Source organism: Haliaeetus leucocephalus, unplaced genomic scaffold (assembly GCF_000737465.1).
Source record: "Haliaeetus leucocephalus isolate CR32 unplaced genomic scaffold, Haliaeetus_leucocephalus-4.0 Scaffold151, whole genome shotgun sequence".
NCBI classification, from domain to species: Eukaryota; Metazoa; Chordata; class Aves; order Accipitriformes; family Accipitridae; genus Haliaeetus; species Haliaeetus leucocephalus.
The window spans coordinates 9,202,528-9,220,901 of record NW_010972587.1 but is presented as its reverse complement, the minus strand read 5'-3'; the positions used below and the strand labels follow the sequence as shown (position 1 = coordinate 9,220,901).

At 35.5% G+C, this 18,374-nt stretch overlaps 1 protein-coding gene across 1 annotated transcript in view; it reads right to left on the bottom strand.

The window, feature by feature from the left end:
• Positions 1-18,374, bottom strand: part of LRRIQ1 (leucine-rich repeats and IQ motif containing 1) — a 112,797-nt gene that overhangs the window by 70,978 nt on the left and 23,445 nt on the right. Inside the window, exons 13-17 of the mRNA XM_010561838.1 lie at positions 17,065-17,138; positions 16,671-16,764; positions 12,379-12,555; positions 4,022-4,498; positions 1,740-1,878 (exon numbers count right to left, since the gene is read on the bottom strand). Of these exons, the coding sequence (XP_010560140.1) occupies positions 1,740-1,878; positions 4,022-4,498; positions 12,379-12,555; positions 16,671-16,764; positions 17,065-17,138 (961 nt within the window). The remainder of the gene's footprint in view (positions 1-1,739; positions 1,879-4,021; positions 4,499-12,378; positions 12,556-16,670; positions 16,765-17,064; positions 17,139-18,374) is intronic.

Here is an 18,374-nt window from a genome sequence, read left to right as displayed (position 1 = left end):
CATATTTTGGCTTAACGTTTAGCTTACTAATTTTTAGGAAATAATTGTCTAGCTGCATAAATTATTGAAAATGTCACTGGTTTTACATACACAATTTCTGATTATTATAAAAATGATTAAATATATTAGAAATGCTTTCTCATAATTTCATTATTTTCCTACAGATGTTCATAACCATCCAGATGAAATATCCTGATATTACTGAGTGATCAAATGAGAAATATATTTCATTCAACAAATAGGATTAGTATTTACAAATGCAAAGGAGAAAAGTAATCCTAATGGTATATGCAGAATGATAAACTGTAAGGCAGCTGTTAACACAGATCTGTGAAAGCACCAGATCAGTGTTCAGTCATGATCAAAAAGAAAAATTCTGTTAGTAGTTTTTCAGAAATAAGATGAAAACTGTCTTACTGTAAAAATTTGTGATATATCTGCCTATGGAATTCAGTTCTAGTCACTTCTTTAAAAAAAGATTATAATAGAATGAGGTAAAGGTTCAGAGAGAGATAAAAAGAAGTAGAGAGTAATGTGAAAAAAGACTAAATGGACTAAACTTTTATTTACAAAAGAGTGAATATAAGGATGGATATGAGAGATCTAAAAATCCATAAAATGCACAGAAATAGTGAAAGACTATTTTTGTACAAACTTTGGAAATTATCAGGTCTGAAACAAACGACAGGAAGCACATTTTAATCACTATATAAAGTTGTGAAACTCATCACTTCAATACACAGTAGAGGTCAAATATATAAGTAAGTTAAAAAATTGATTAAATAAGTTTATTGAGATCAACTGTTAATATACTAGCTACACACTATACTCCAGAAACAAATTTTAGCTTAACATCCCAGATAACTGACTGCTGTAATGTGACTCTGTACTTGTCCTTTTTCTTACTACACACATTTACTAAACGTTTTGCTACTGCCCATTTGTTGAATAGATACTAATGAATTACTTGGATTTTCAGTCTGAAAATGGAACTTAGGCTCCTAAATTACTTTGGCGCTCTTCACATTTTTATAGAAGACTTACAGTACTGAATGTTTTTAAGTTAACTTGATCTGAAATCAATACAGTGTCCATTTGCTTAAAAATGTAGAAAAAACCATGAAACCTGGCAACTTGGCAGGTAAATACTGTATCTGGTTAGCAAACTAAACAGAGCCAAGGCATGGACTACAATTCTTGCACATAGTAATCTATTCCATTTAACTGTTAGCTCAGTATCTACCACAGGACAGCCTAGGCCATGATCTCTTCCCAATGGCAGTATGGATGAGGTAATCCTGTTTTGGGGAGATGGGGAGAGAAGGAAAGAGATGGATAGGTAGAAGAGATGGGAAGAGTAGTTAGTTATATAGATATCAGACATGATATACCAGTTACGCAGTGTCTGTCAGTTTAATAGCATAGACATACCCCAGTAAGAACATGGGCACAATACGTCTTCAACATAACATTAGAATTAAATCAAGCAAAACTAATTCAGGGAAATACTTGGTCAAAAAAGGGAAAATATTTTTAGGCTTCTATAAAACTTTTTGTAAAGGCGTCTCTCTCTTAAAAACATCAAGCTTATGCTGATTAAATAAAACAAAAAATGTTTAATTATGAAACTTAATAAAACCATAAGCAAAAATAGAGAGAAGATGACAAGTACATAAAACTAGTAAGACTTTTTTCTTACTAAATTTGCAAAATAAGTAAAGAGAATACTGTAAACCAACCTGGATTAGTGTGGCAGCTTCATGCTTCTGTCTCAAAGCTTCTACAAACTGACGATTCTCTGTTTTGGCGCAGTCAGTTTTCCTCCTGGCATGGTACTGCCGCCAAAGGGACTGGATCACTGATGCTGCCATATGTAGCCTCATAGAGAAATAAATACCTTTATGAATGATATAGCCTCACCAGTACAACTGGATTATCATAGCTGCCAAACTATAACCATAAAACATAGCACTATGGATTGAGACAAATGGAAGGCTCTGCCATTAAACTGTTAAGGAATTACAATCCAGATGTGACATGTATGTTCAGAAACACTGGAGGATATTCACATCACATAACTTTTGAAATCCAATTATCTAAGAGGACTAATCTCTGCTGGGCTCTGTTCCCTGTATATTCACTGGAGAGGAAGAGTCTCCTCAAAGGAAGGATTAGGAGCAGAAGTGGTTTAACAATGACTGAATCAGCTGTTGGAGGGCTCCACTTATCTCCACTGTCCATATAAAAAAAAACAACACCAAAGAGAGCTAAATGCTGAAAACTGCATGAGACATATCTCCAATGGAGCAAACAGGAAAAACTGAGAAGTGCAATTTCACCTTTTGCCTACTTTTACCTTTCAGTTTAACACTAGTGACCACTGGTTATATTTGTACATTTTCGAATTTGCTCATTGTTTTATAAGCACTGATTACAGACTATTTAGATTTGTTCAGTGATTGAGCTTTCTAAATATATGTTCAATTAATTTATACTGATGGAGAAAAAGTTTAATGCCAGCTCTGCATTATGACTTTACTGTCTTGGAATCCTTTTCTCCAGAAAATTATCATTTCAATTGGACAGTGGGTTTAAGAAAAGACATCTAAATTTCCCCCAATCTTTACATATTTTCTTCCCTTGTGCATTGCACCTATTTAAATACAGGAGTACTTTTCAGCAAAAAAGCACACTTCAGAGGTTAAGCCAGAATTTTTTTTTCCTGAAATGTTTATTAAGTTTACCAACACCAAAACATGGTTTATTTACAAGCTTTGCATCTATAAAAAGCAGTAGCTGAGTTAACAAACAAACAAACTAACCAACCTCTTCTAATGGTTTGTATTCTGTATTGAAGAGAACTGTCCAACGACAGACTTAGAGGATGCATTTAGAGACATTAACTAAGAACTCTAAATGAACTATTTCAGAAGGTTTTTTCAGAAGCATTCATCTTCCATAATAGACTACTGTACTCTTACTTTCAACTTCCTGAGAGGCAATGATGAATTCTATGGTCTTCCTGAATAATAAATTTTATGACAAATTATTAGTGTCTTAAGTACCTACTAAGCACTACTGCCCATTTACCATAAGTCATAAGAATAAAGCATAAGAAGCACCTTCCATGCTTACTCTTTGTAGTGTTCTGTTCATGTTCTCACGACATGTTCTCAAGACATGTATTTTTGAAATTGAATTCTTATGAAATCATAACTGAATTTTTGTACCTTTAGACAAAAATTTCAGCTTCTGTTTTCCCTGACCGTACATCCAGAACCATACAAACCAGCAGCAAATGCATTCCCAAGAGGTCATAAACCAGTCTGTTTCATGCGGGAGAATATTTAGGAGCACAGAACAAGTTGAACTGGCCCCTCACCCCTGCCTCTACTTTTAAGAAGCAGGTTGAGGCATGTTGGAGGAGTACCAAGGGCAGGGCAGGCTGTTAGCTCTTCAGTCATCACAACAGCAGGAGACTGGCCTAAGGTCAAGGGAGTAGGATGGTAGATTTAAGCAATTTCTCCCTCTTGCCTTCTAAACAATACTGACTGTAAACTCTGCACAGAGGAAATCTTGAATGTCTAATGAATAGTATAGCAAAAAAGCTTTACACTAGTTTGTAGTTTAAACTGCCCCAAAATTCCTGCAAACCATCCAGCATTTTCATCCCTAACATTGTATGTGTCATTAAATTGGTGTCATAAATTTATTGCATAAAAAGAAGGAAAAGGTAGGAAGCTGAGGAAAGTTTCCAAATTCTCTTACTATACAGCATTTTTAAATTAAGTACATACATATGTATATTAATTAATAATAATAAATAAAGTGATGGAATACCAAAAAGGACTGTTGTTAATATGGAAGTCTAGTGTGCATCACCTTAAAATAACTCTTTATTGTCTAATAAGCTTAAAAATATTGTTAGTACAAGTTCTGTGCCTCTGTTTTAAACAAGAAACCCTCACTCCTATTGCCTATCTGTATAACCCATTTGAAAGCAATCTGACATCTGCCTTACCTTTCTGTATCATTCTCAAGATGCTGAAGATTTCTTCCCGTATTACTTGCTGCTATCACTGACTGTTGCAATGTGAGTTGGGCTGACATGTTATTGTTGCCTTTGCTCTCCCCACTGTAATTAACACAAGATTCAGTGCTCTTGTGCTTCACTCTCTGATCTTCTTTATTTTCCTTTTGGTGCACAGGTACGGAGGAGTTAATGAATGTGGCCTGAATATGGCCAGTAGTAATCCATCTTTCCGAAGGATCCAACAAGACCTGTTTATTTTCTGTCGCACCCATGATAAAGAGGGTATTTTCCTGTAGGCAGCCAGGGGATGTTTGCTTTAAATGATTTTGCAGTGCTTCTGGTCCATCTCTGTCAGTAATGTTTAGTTCACCATACTCATGTGCATATCGATGTTTAATACTAAGTTTCATCAACTGATTAAAATACCAGCATTGTCCCTGTGCAGAATCAATAGAAGAGGCAATCCTGAAAAAAGACAAAAATGTTTTTATGTGTGTTTCAGACTGTAAGAATGCTTTTTAAAAAATATATTCCCTCTATTATTTTCTAAACTACCTTGTATTTTCAAGTATCCTTACACATTTCCATATCCTTACAGTGAATAGTAATTACTCTGATTGAAAACCAGTTTCAGTATTTATAAATATTAATTGCATTCTTCTTTTTTTGGCAGTATTTAAAATATGTTCATATATATTAGATTGCTTATTTTACTCTTTTTTTTAAAAAAAGCTTTCAGTCTGTTTGAAACAGGCACTAGGGCTTGCATTTCACTATTAATTTTCTGTGTGGTTAGAAGCACATGAAGCCGAAAACTTTTGAGGATTTGAGGCAATTTTGTTACAAATCCCATAATAGCCTTAATAATCCAGTTTTATCCGGAAACTATGAAAGCTAATATAAAAATAAGAGTAATTTTAAAATTTAGATTAGAACTACAGCAACGAAACCCAAACTTCGATTCAAAACAACAAACTGCAATGCCTAGGGAGAATTTAGGAAAACAGAAACTTTTAAGTATAGATATTTTTATCAATATAAGGGAAATTGCTAGACTGAAGCAACATTAATGTAAGAAGTCTGGCCCTCATTAGTTCTTTGTGTTACACCATCTAAATGGCAAGGATGACTAAGAGCAAATATGAACTAATTGTTACAGATTCAGAAGGCTGGCTGTATTTGGACAGTGTTTGTCCGTTGTATTAGGTAGCAGGTACTTTTGGAACCACAAAAACATTTTCCTTTGATAGCATAGAGAGATGCAGAGATCTGTAATCTGGAGCTACTTTCAGAGAAGCACAAAGTCAATTCTAGGTCAGCAATCCAAGACAAAAAGTAGAAATAAGATTGATCCTCTTGGGAGTCTGGAAAAATCAGGTCCTAAGATTACCATTTGAATAACAGGATTTTCCTTCCTGTTCATCATTCATGAACGGTGAAGCTTTTATAAGGTTTTATTGTGAAAAGACTCTTTACCTATATAACTATTTCCTCTAGTAAAGTTCAACCAAGAACTTTTTAGATTTTTAAGAACATACAGAATCAGAACTTACAAAAGTAAAAAAGATTCCAACTCTTCCTCTGCTAGTGCAACTTCAGTGCTATTGGACAAAACATGAACGGCTAAATTGGAAGGCAAAACCACACAGCCTAATTACACAACTCACTGTGCATTAGCTGCACATTTGATTGTCCATTATGCAACATTACTCCTACTCCTGTTCATTCCACAAATATGACAATTCCTAAAAATATTTAAACCAAGGCATATATTTGCTTAAGGATCTAACAAATTCTAGCTGTCTCCTACTACACAGTAAGAATAGTAATTTCTTCAACATTAAATACTTATGAATGCATTAGTTAAATACTTTAGTTAAGTACTTTAAATTAGTTACATTATTTAAGAAGATAAATTTGGTAGAAAATTATTACCAAAGTTCTGCAAAACATACTATGGTGAGAAGACAAAAAAAGAAAAAAAGAAGAAAACCTGAAAATTCATTCTCACCTTTTTTTCTTTGGTTTGTTTTAGTTTAGTTAGTTTGTTTATTTGAGGGCTAAAATAGTGTGGAAAAAACCCAGAACGTTTTATATATTGGGGAAAATAAACTTCTGTATGAAAACTATATCCTGAGTATACTTGTTCATTCTCAAAAAACAGAAACAAAGAAAAATAAAACACCATAACAGTGAACAGAGTAGGGTACTTGTGCATCCTCTCCTTTTGACAGCTGCAGGGGCATCTCAAGCAGCTCTTTCACCTTTCCAGTGGCTATGAATGTGGCAAGCAGAAATGGGAGCGGAGGTTGAAGGCAATTGAAAATTCAGGCAGTGACTGACTGTGTGATCACCAGGGATCATCTGTTACTTTTTTCACAGCAGCTGCTTTTGGGCAGCTTTTCCAAGCAGTGGTTGCAAAATACAGTCTTGTTGCCGTGGGCACGCACCCTATCTCCTAGCTGACATGCTCCCTGGCAATCCACAACTATACTCTGATTTTGTAGGATTTTTAGGCTGCCCTCTGTGTATCAGTGGCTTTCCTTTTAGGCAGTCAGATCAGCCTAAGTTTCAAGAAACTACAAAGGAAGCTGTAGTGACATCTCAGAGAATTATGAGCAATGAAGTGGCTTGGTAACTGTATTTGGGGTTCTCCTGCAAAGGTGAAGCTCCAAAGAACAAACGACAAATATAAAGATAGGGCCTGAGTACTAGGTGGCAGTCGGCTTGGTGGCTCCCTTTGGTGAACAGGGATTTCAGGCAGCTCTAGAGAAAAAAAGAACTAATCAACAGACTTGGGGCAGAGCTGCCCGATCAATGCACTGCAGCTTTCTCTGTGTCTCAAAAGGACTGCATTGTTGATACCAGAGACGTGCTCCTGAAGATTGCTTATTCAAACCACAGGAAGGAAGCTGCTATAACAGAAAATATGCAGGACTGATTTACTTCCTTAAAAGAAAAAAACACATATGAGGAAAGAGAGAAGACAAAGTAAGAAATATGACAGTATTAAGACTTTTGATACAACAATATTTCCTTTTCAGTTAATGTAAAATGGTTGTTTGCCTTTCAGACCTTTTTTGGCATTATAAGTCAAGGAGTCTGGTCACACTAACTCTTCTGGAATTGCTTCTTGGTTAAGATACAACCAAGGTTTTAAGCATAAATTGGCATCCAGACAAAACTAGAAATGGGATTATCCTGATGGAAGCACCAGTATCCAAACTCCCTGGCTGCTTCGTATGTAATGAAATGTAGATGTATACGGCAGTCTTGCTACAGCAAAATTTTTACAGCTTCCAGCTTTGACCAGCATTTCCCTCATGTTCTATGGCTACCCACAGCTTTATTTTGATCTTCACAAGTGAAAGTAATTTATGCCATACATAAATTTTAGCACAGCCACAAAGGATGCATTGCTTTTGCAGCTGGAAAAAGGGATAATAAGCCAGAAGAGGAAGGGATGGGTCTTTCACAGCAATGTACATATGTGCTAGAATAGCAGCCCCAATAGTACCTGAAGACCAAGATATTACTTCCACAAACAAATGCTAAGAGCAAAAAGCTACCTTAAGCTTTCTAACCAAAAAGATACATCTCAACTTGTGCTAGGATTTTCCAGAGACTTTGAGGAAAGATAAAAGCATTAGAATCAGATTTTAATCTTTTTGGAAATTCAAGTCAGGCACTTATTAATGACTGCTACAACTTCAGTCCTAACAATCAACTAAGAGTATCCATCACTGTCTTCTTGGTAAATTTAGATGAAACCCTGCTCAGTTTCACATCCAGTGTTTGGGGAGGGAAGAGTAGAGGTGGAGAGGAGCAAACTCCCACTGACACCACCTAGGATGTGTAAGGACCCGTGCACAGGCTGACCTAACAGATATGGAAAAGGACAAGTTATTCATCCTTAAAGGCCTTTCAGTGGAGTTTTAATCAGCCAAAATGTTGCCACTTATAAAGTTTATGGTGGCAGTGGAAGCTTGCTTACAGAGCTGACACATTTTGTATGGAACTTCCTACTGCAATTGCATCTGCAATGACTGCCAGGTTATTCAAAGAGCATTTTTTTCAGAATGATACAGTAAAAATTGTATGGAAAAGTCAGCAGAACAAACTTCTCTGAGGCAAAAGGGACAGTGGACAAACAAGATGGTTCTAATCAGCAACGGCAGTTCTCTCCTGGCCATTGCAGCTAAATCATAAATAATATTCTACCCCTTTCTGTGCTAGTTTGCGTGCTAGTTAAAGTTTCGCTTAATGTCATATTTTTCCCTTTGCAGCTCTACTGTGATTTTCATAATCACATGATACATGGAATATTCAAATAGTACGCTCCAATTTTAACTAAGCTTTTGTTTGTAATCATGTGGTAAAATCTAATTGGTCTTCGGGGAAACTTCTACAAGCATCATTACTGACGTTCAACGGCAGGTTACAAAAGTCCCTTACAAAGAGGTCACTGTTTACATATTCTTTCCTGCAATACCATTTATGAAATTCCTGTCATTTTCACTGTATTATACATACAGTATTTATAAAGTTCAAGTTCCACTAGCCAGACATCTGCATATCTGATGACTGAAAGCAAATTACTGCAGCCACAGTGTCATATTACTTTTTAATATGATTACAAGACATCTAAAGATTATGTGACAGAAAGCATTTATTAGAATAGAGAAATTTAATTTTAAAATATGTTTCAGTCTTAAGCATGCAAGAACAGTGAAGTTTCAGGCAGAAACAGCACAGACAATTTAATTGGGCAGCAGTGGTGTATGAAACATGGATTAGGGAAGCTAGCAGTGATTACTTTTGGCAGCTTACATACTTGAGGTCGCACCTACAGGGGCTCATAACTTAGCAAGATGTGAAACAGACAGAAGTTTGCTCTATTGTTGGCCTGTTCTTTAGCAACATCACATTAATTCAGTCAAAGTATTGCAGTATGTCCACATAATAGCTATGCTGTTAAGGCTTATACACAAACAAGTTGTTTAGAGTTCCTTTTAAGACCTGCAGTTTCCAATGGTTTTCAAATAATCCATAAATTGTAGTTTTAGTAAAAATAAAACATAGATGGTTTTAACAAACAAATTAAGACTAAATTTGATACAAGATGTTCAACCACATCGAAGTTACCATTTAAAAGATTATGAATGAATTCTCAAAACCTTAAAAAAACCCACAACCCCCCCCACATCCCCACACCCCCCAAACCCAAACCATACATTCAGGAAAGAAGGGACATTTACATAATTTCTTCTTCCCACTATTGTTCTTCTCAAACATCTGCAAGCTCTTTTAAACAAAACTTACACAGAATCACAGAAAAATTCTCAACTGAAGGAACTCCAGGAGGTCTCTAGTCCAACCTCCTGCTTCAAAGCTGCATTAGCTCCAAGATCAGACCACGTTTCAGGTCCTGAAAACCTCCAAGAATGGAGACTGCACAACCTCTCTGGGCAGCCTGTTGCCATTCATCACTGTCCTACTGTGAAAAGGTTTTTTCTTATGTCCGATTGTACTGGGTCTGGCTGGGATGGAATTAATTCTCATTCTAGCTGCCCATATGGTGCTGTGTTTTAGATTTGTGACTGCAACTGTATTGATAAGACACTAACGTTTTGCTGAACAGTGCTTGGACAGAGTCAAGGCCTTCTCTGTCCCACTCAGCAGGTAGGCTGGGAGTGGGCAGGAGGCTGGGAAGGGACACAGCCAAGACAGCTGACCTGAACTGACCAAAACTATATTCCATGCCATATAACATCGTGCTTAGCAATAAAACTTGAGGGAGGGGAGTCCTTCCAAGGTGGCCATTGCTCAGAGAATGGTTGGGCATCAGTCTGCTGGTGGGATGAGGTGAATGATTGCTTTGCATCACTTGGTTGCTTGCTTTTTTCTTTTCTTTTTTTTTCTTCTTCCCCTCTTTCCTTCACTTATTAAACTGTCTTTATCTCAATCCACAGGTTTTTCTTGCTTCTAGTCTTCTGATTCTCTCTCCCATCCTGCTGGTGCAGGGGGAGTAGTGAGCAAGCAGCTGGTGGGTGCTGAGTTACTGGCTGGAATCAACCCACCACACCAGTCTGAACCTCTCTTGATTCAGCTTAGGTCCTTGTTGCTCATCCTCCTGTCATGCATCACTGCAAACAGCCTAGCTCTGTCTTGTTGAGCATGTGCATGAACCCCCAACCATCTCAGGGGCCATGTGCCAAACTTGTTCCAGTTTATCAATGTCTTTTATGTATTGGTGACCCAAAATACAGGGCACAGTATTCTAGATGCGAGCTAACAAGGGCTGAAGAGAGGGAAATAATAACTTCTCTCAACCTATTAGCTATGTTCCTGTAGATACAGCCCAGGATGTTCTTAACTTTCTTTGGTACCAGGGCACAGTGCTGGCTCATGTTCAGTTTCTTATCTATCCAGATCCAAAGGTTGTTTTCAGCAGAGACACTTCTCAGCCAGCCAGTCCCAGACTGTATTGTTGCAAGGGGTCACTCCTTCCAAGGTAAAGAACTTTGCATTTTTCCATGTTAAATTCACAAGGCTCCTGTTGGCCTGTCTCTCCAGCTTGCCTAGGTCCTTCTGAACGGTAGCCCTGTCCTCAGGCATGTAAACAGTTTCTTCCAAATTGTTGTCACCTGCAAGCATGGTAAGCATGCACTCCATCTCCTGCTCCTGGTCTTTGATAAAGACGTTAGAAGGACAAGTCAGCCTCCAAAAAGTAGCACGAGCCATTAACTATTAATAGTTAATGGATGGTCTGAGCCTGACTGCCCAACAAATTTCTTACCTGTCTAGCTGTCCATTCATGCAGACCATGGTTAAATAAATCATTAAATTTTGTGAATATCATCTTTCTGTCCCATTTTTTACCATCTTGCAGAAATGTATGTGAAGGTTAGGTCCTTAGATTCTACTATAGCTCTCTCACAAGTCATATCCTAATTACAGATTGGCATTTTTTTCTGCAAAGGATACTGATGAAACAGGTCTTAAATCTCAGACATAAGAAAATTTTCTCTACCAGAAAGGAGGAGTACTTTTTTTTGCCTCTCCTTTTTTCCTTTTAAGAAAAAGGAAGAACACTATTTCAAAATGGTAAATAGATTAGGAAGTATCAGCTTCCCACGTGCAAACCAGAAGCCAAAAATCACAGAAGTGGAGAAGACATGTCTTTAGAGTTTAATGGAGTAACATATGAGTTCTAGGAGCCACCTAGAAGTTAGATCTGTCATACAAAACTGCACTATATAATTTCTCCCAAACTAATTCTTAATATGAACCTCTTTTCAAATAAATCTGGTTTGTGAGCTATGAAGATTTCTTGCAGCTTAGGAACAGCCAATAATACATCAATGTAATAGCCATTAGGTAGTAACAAGACACCATGGATATGCAGGCTTACATGTAAATGCAAAACAGCTAGTTTCTGAAGAAAACATGGGTACTTTTTCTGAACCAACAAAGTACACAAGGAGAAGTTCAGACTAAAGCATTGTCAAACATCACATGCTTCACCCGCTCTGGGATAATGTTCAGTAGCTGGCAGGATCAGGGAAACTATCTTTCCAAACAGCAGCAGACAAGCTGGATATTAAAAGGACTACAAGGATATTGTGAACCTGCTAGGAAATGAAAAGAAACTAAGAAAGAAGAAAACATACAATATTACCAAGTGTGAAAACATGAGAAGTTTGAGCTATTTAGATACTGCAAAGCGATGAAAAGATACCAGGTATAAATGATAAATTACCACTTGCAATGTCTAGGCTGAAGTCACTGGACAACTCGCCATGGTAATAATGATAAAGGTAGTAAATAAGACAAAATCAAAGACCTGTAAACAGAGTCACCTAATCCACTACTTTAAGAGAAAAGAGTTCAAATCTTTTGCAATCATTTAGAACATGAATAATACAGACATGGAAAACAAATGCAGGAAAAAAATAGAGCACATTGCACCAACAGCCAAACTAGGTTTGATTAAGCTAAAGCTGGAAGTCATGTTAGTATGATTATACCACTTTCAGGATTTAAGCTACTATTCCTGCATATCACTGTACTTTGTTGTGTGTATGAATTCATTCAACTACTACTAAGTGAAGGTTTTGAACCACCTGCTTTCTCAAACTTAAACAAAGTCAAGGCCCACATATTCAAGTATCTGTCTGAAATACTCTGCACTGAAGTCAATGACTAACTGAAGTCTAATCTCTTTCTTAACATAATACATTTCCAGGCAAAAGGTAAGTAAAATTCGTAAGACACCAAGAAATACACTAATAATACATGAAAACATATTTCTGAACACAGTTTATATTCACATAAATACATACCACAGTTCAGCAGCCTTTTTTTTCAGTAGAACATTTTCTTCAATTTGAACTTGACAAAATTCCAGAAAAGTTCTTGATTTTGATCCTGTGATTCTTTCAGTTGTGGGTACAGCATGATAGTTTAAGATTTCACCATCAAGAAACTGTAAACTAGGGAGGACCTTACACAAGGAAGGCCTGAGAAAAGAAAAAGTCATAATTAGCTTTATGAAAAAATCCTAATGGTAAAACTCCCATTTTATCCATATAACAAAAGAGAACATGATAATAGTTCTCTAAGTATTTGTATATATTTTTCCTTACTTCATGTGTTAATATATTAACTAAAACTTTATTCTTAATAAACCACAGAACTTAGCAAGATCTCTTAATACTTTGTTGGTATGAAGACAGCTGCTGAAATACTGACCCCAGGGAGGTCAATGGCAACATTCTCAATTCATTAGAGCTAGCGTTTTACCTACTCAAACAATAACAGGAAAATTTTACGCACTTGTGCATAGGCACCTGTAATGCATTTGATTTGAGGCAACACAGCAAACTAAATCATAGGATTAAGATATAGCACTGATTTTGCTGACACATTGAAAGGTTTAGATTTAAAAACTGCACAGAATACTATACATTGCAAGTCTTACTCCCTTTACAATTTGCATATACCACATAAAGCAATATGATATTCAGTATGACTGACAGGAAAAAAATCCACTTTTGAAGTATTGAATTTGGTTCCGTGAAAGGGATGACAGTAGAGATGACATATCCTGGCTATGAAAAGGACAGTTGGGGCCACTGATGTAGGAAAAAATATGTGTGAGAAACTTATCTACCAATTTTAAGAAAATGGTATCATCAATGCTGTCTCTTTTAGGTTACTGTGAAATATAAACTAGTACTGCAACCTTGTTTCACATATTTCTTATACCAGACCAAATTTGCTGAAAGTTTCAAGACTGCAAAATTATTCAAATCAATACATCAACATTCAATATTTTCATTAAGTTAGTTTTAAGTAACACTTAGGAACTCTTGAAAGAATACTTATGGTAGGCTGTAAGTCCCCTTATTATTCAAAAAGATAATACTGTTTTCAAAATTTTAGAACTCCCTGGCTATTCCCTGTGAAGGTAAAGGACTATTACTCAAGCTCAGACAATACACACCAGGTTTAAAATCAGAGAAAGTTTCTATGACTGAGTTAGAATATCCCAAAATATAGCTCAACAGAATAGAATATTAGTTTTTTGCAAGTATAAAACTTTCCTTCTCTACTGCCCATTAATGTAAGAGTAACACTGTCTGAAATACATTTGGAATAAAACGATGGGTTTAGATAGACAATCCCCGAACACATAGACAGGAATTACCAAAGCTGATGCTGAGTAGTGATACAACAAAAAAGTGCCATATCAAAGTTGATTGATGCTGGAAGTATTGTGTCTTAGAGCTATGGGATCTCAATACTAGTTTTTCCAGCTGGGTTTCTCCTGGTGAAGGGCTGAGTCAATATTTCATTTAGTGAAAACTTCCTGGTGAATATTCTGTCACTTAAGAGGCTCTATTAATCATTACAGCATTGAAACACAGTCCCCTAGGAGTGCTCAGACTGATCCCAGGGTTTAATTTTTAAAAAGCAATTTCTTACTACTTCACTTTTGTTGGTGTTATCGCTGGCTGGACATGAAAGTACAAAACCGATTGGGAAATTTTACAACTAATTCCTTTGTTGGTATCAAGGGGTTATGTAAAGTTCACTGGAACATATTGCCTGAAGTTATGGTCAATGCTGTATTCAGCAAATCCATATTTTATAGTATCCCATACTTTAAATCCTTTAGACAAATGAATCTCTTGTCTAATCATAAAAGCTCTATTGGGTCAAGCAATCTAAAGTGTCAGTTCTTATAGTTAAATTGGAATTCAGAAAGCTTTTCCCCTCCAGGTTACAAGTGAAATAACAGTTAGTTCTGTAAAATAGTGGGAATTAAAACAATGCAAATGGGAATTTAAAATGTTGTCACAGTCACTGAATTTTATTCACAGAATTACCTGTGGGAACCATGGGAGTGCAGATAAGTCTGTTCATTAAAAAACAAACCAACCAAGAATATATTTGTACAGCTATCTTTTAAACTACTCAAACATCTCCAACTAAAAGTTTCAAACAGGTTTTTTTTCCACTGGAATACTAATCAGAAATTTGTAAAAAAAAATCTTCTAATGGAATATATATATATATATATATATATATATATATATGTAAGGGTGGTTTTGTTTTTGTTTCTTCTCTTAATATGACACATACTCCAAAACACACATACCCCAAACTTTGCTGCTCTTACACTAGGCAATCTAATACAGCAAATGTGAACAGAATTTATCTAAACACATTCTTGTGTAACACTGCAGTGTAACACCTCATCTTTAACTGGCTTGAAATTATACAAGGAACCATTTGGGTCATTCTTCAAAATTGCTAAGCTTAAAAAAAAGAAATCATATTTTTCTAATAAAAAAATCTCAGTCAGCTGTTTTAATTACACCCAAAACAAAAGTCCAACTGTTGTGTCTCATCTCATTTCCTTAGACATTGTATTATGTCAACACTTTCCTAGGTAAATACTTGATTTGCTTAGCTGAAAGAATTGGTAGTGATTTAAATTCTTACTGATTAAGTGCTTCTTTGTACATTTAATGGAATTATAGTAAGAGTTCACTAAAAGACACTATACCATTTCAACACATGTATTCTGGAAGATCACCTAAAAATCTAAAATTGCATTTCCAACTTGTCATTCCGCTCTTGAAGGTCTGCAGACTAGAAAGTATTAATTGTAAGGAAGATGAAAGAACACTTCACATTAAATTAACAGCACTACTGTACTTTTGCTGAGTAATTCTCTCAGCTTTAAGTCTTGATGGCACTGGCCCATGTATGGGGTTTCAGACCACAGATTTCTCAAGAAACTGAGAGACTTCTACTAAAATACAAAAAAATACACAAAAAACCTATCCACATACAATTTTATTCATATGGCTTACAAATACAATCCTATCACAACTACTCATTTCAGGGATTCTGGTGACTGCATCTCATTTTGTATGTCAAGATTCCTTTCTACCCTATCCAGTTTTTATATCTACACATATAATAGTCTCTAGGATCAGCTCTTTAATTTTTTTCAGATCATTATTTCAGTATTATACATCACTGGAGGGCAAAGAAGAGCATTATTTTTACATCTGTGCTCTTCCATAATCATAAGAGCTATTAATTTCTGGTGTAAAGATGAGGAATTCTCAGAACAAGAAAAAAGTCTAAGCTTCAACTACTAAGGAAAAATCAACTGTTCATTCCAACTTTTTCTTCTAAATTTTTTTTCTTGAAAGATGCTAAGCCAAGGATTCCTTGAAACATTTATTATAAACACCACCCTTTCTCTAGCTATTTGCAGTGTGAACCTGTCACAGCAGCAAGACTGCTAAGGAGTGAATGGATGAAATGATGCAAGGGAGTAAATAAGAAAAAAAAAAAAAAGACAGCAAAGCAGAAAGAGAAATATTCTAAGCAGCTGTGTGATAGACAGTCAGAAACTGGTAGTTCTGAGAAGGGCAAGTAAGCAGTGTAAGAACATTAATAACCAGAGGAAAAAATAAAGGATTTAAACTGCAGATGAAATAGAAGGAGAAAAAGGTTGAGTGGATGGTTATGTCTTTATGCAAAGTTTTAATGAAATGTAAAATAGGGTAATAAAGGTCATACAAAACCTCAGTCAGAAAGTTAAACTTGTCAGTAAAGAGGAACAACCAGAATTTATGCTGAAAAAGACGACACTGTGATCAGTGGACAAAGAAGCAATTACAAATAAACAGCTCGAAGAAGGCCTATATCATCTTTATATTTTCTGCATTTGCCTAAATAAATTGTCATAAAGAAAAATACTCATTTAGGATAACGGTTAAACAGCATAGAGAGACTCCACTGTCAAGTTTTAGCACACAGTGCCTCTTATTAAGGTTCCAAGTACTAGGTCAAACATCAAGATTTCTGTTTAAACAAAACTAGAACTGGAATTCTTAGAAAATAAAGATCACAGAATTGAATTTTGTTATTTTCCTATAATTCTCTTCCAATTTGTGGTAGTGTTCATACTTACCTCATTTCTACTGTTTAACTAACATAAGTACACCAAGTTTTTGGCTGATTTTGATTGATGAGTAAGATGTATATACACCTATAGTTTTTGGCTGATTTTGATTTTTTGAATTAGCAAATTAATTTATTTCCTTACCTCCAATTCCTTTCTTGGAGAAAAGGATTTCCACTGAGTGACAACTCCCTTAGTTTATGACAGTCACTTAACCATGTAATGACACCTTTAAGGTCTGTATTGTGGTAGGAAAGAAAATAAAATACAAATATGAATGCAGAACCATATTATTTCTCATAAAATCTTACATAAAAGTGAAATGTACGAAAATCATGAAGTACTACAAGCAATTCTGCTACCCATACAGTATAGTTGTAATTAATATCTGTAACATCCATGTTTGGAAAATATTTATATGTTCTCTGTATAAATATCTCATAAATAAATGAGAACAAATCAAATTCAAATAAGTTTATAGTTTAATTAAGAAGTTCTTGTTTGGATAGGGTTTTATGGTTTTTTTTATACAACTCACCTGACAAGCAGTTATTTTTGATATCCAGCTTTTCCAAAGACACAAATGAATTTAAAGGCACAAGCTCAGTTAATCTAAGAACAGAACAGAAGAGGGTTTTTTTCAGTTAGATAAAACAGAAGTTTGATAACAGAAAGGCACCAGAATCTTTTATAGTTATGAAAATTTACTCATGTAAATAAGAAAATACCAATTTAGCTATCCAAGGTGCTAGAACTAATTACTGAAATTTTAACTTGAAGGCATTTCTTAGTCTTCTCAGTAGCTCAGTTTTTAATATTTACTCATTAATGTTTTGTTTTATGTGGTAAATATTTCATTCTGTTTCTTGCCTTTAGTGCAGAGGATCTGAAGTCTTGTAAAATTTACACAACTCATTTGGCTTTCCTTTAGGCACCATAACTAGAACGAAACTAGCAGAGGGCCCTGATTCTCGAGAAGAAAGAATATCTGCTTTTCTTCTTTCCTCTTCCTTCATTTCTCATTGCTCAAACTTCTTCTCAGTTTGTTTCTCTTCTCCACTCAGTACATTACTTCCTAGATCCTAAAACTAACATAATCATTGTCACAGTTCTATTTCTGAACAGGTCAAGGCTGCACTGTCCTGTAATATATTTTCAGTGCTTCCTCTGTCTTTCTACTTCTGTAAGACAGTGTCAAATAGGTGCCTATTATACAGACTCTTATGGAATTACTGTTCTCTACATATCAGAGCTTTTCTTGTGCAATAACGCAGCAAAGCAGTAGTAAAGCCATGACAAAATTCTTATCTGTAGTACTGAAGAGCAAATGTAAGGAAACTGAGCCGACATTCATCTGTACAAAGGATTTTGGACTGTAAGATGTGTATAATGACTATTATTAAAACATTAGCGTCCAGTGTTATTCAAGTTTCTTTACTTACAAACTTGCATTGGTGCAACTAAGAATGAATGTTGAATGGTTCAATCAGCTGCCAGGCTATTTCCAAATATTACCTTTCAGATTAAAAAGTTTATTTTGTTTTATGTTAAATATGAAAGAGGGAGGAAAAATTAAAATCAAGATGCAAAAACCCTCAGTCTTCAACTTAAACTAGAATGTTTATGTATAAGCACATACTAAATCAACTATCTTTTTAAAAAAAAAAATACACGTTTAGATAACTTGTTTCATCCCTCTAAGGACAAGGCCTAAGCATAATGAGAGAATGGCGACACCAATGGCAATGTGCGTGGTCACTTTGTGACTGCTAACTTTCATGGAAAGCAGTATTTTCTGATGGTTATAGTGCTTTTGAAAGCTATAAATCAGAATTCTTATAGTTAGAA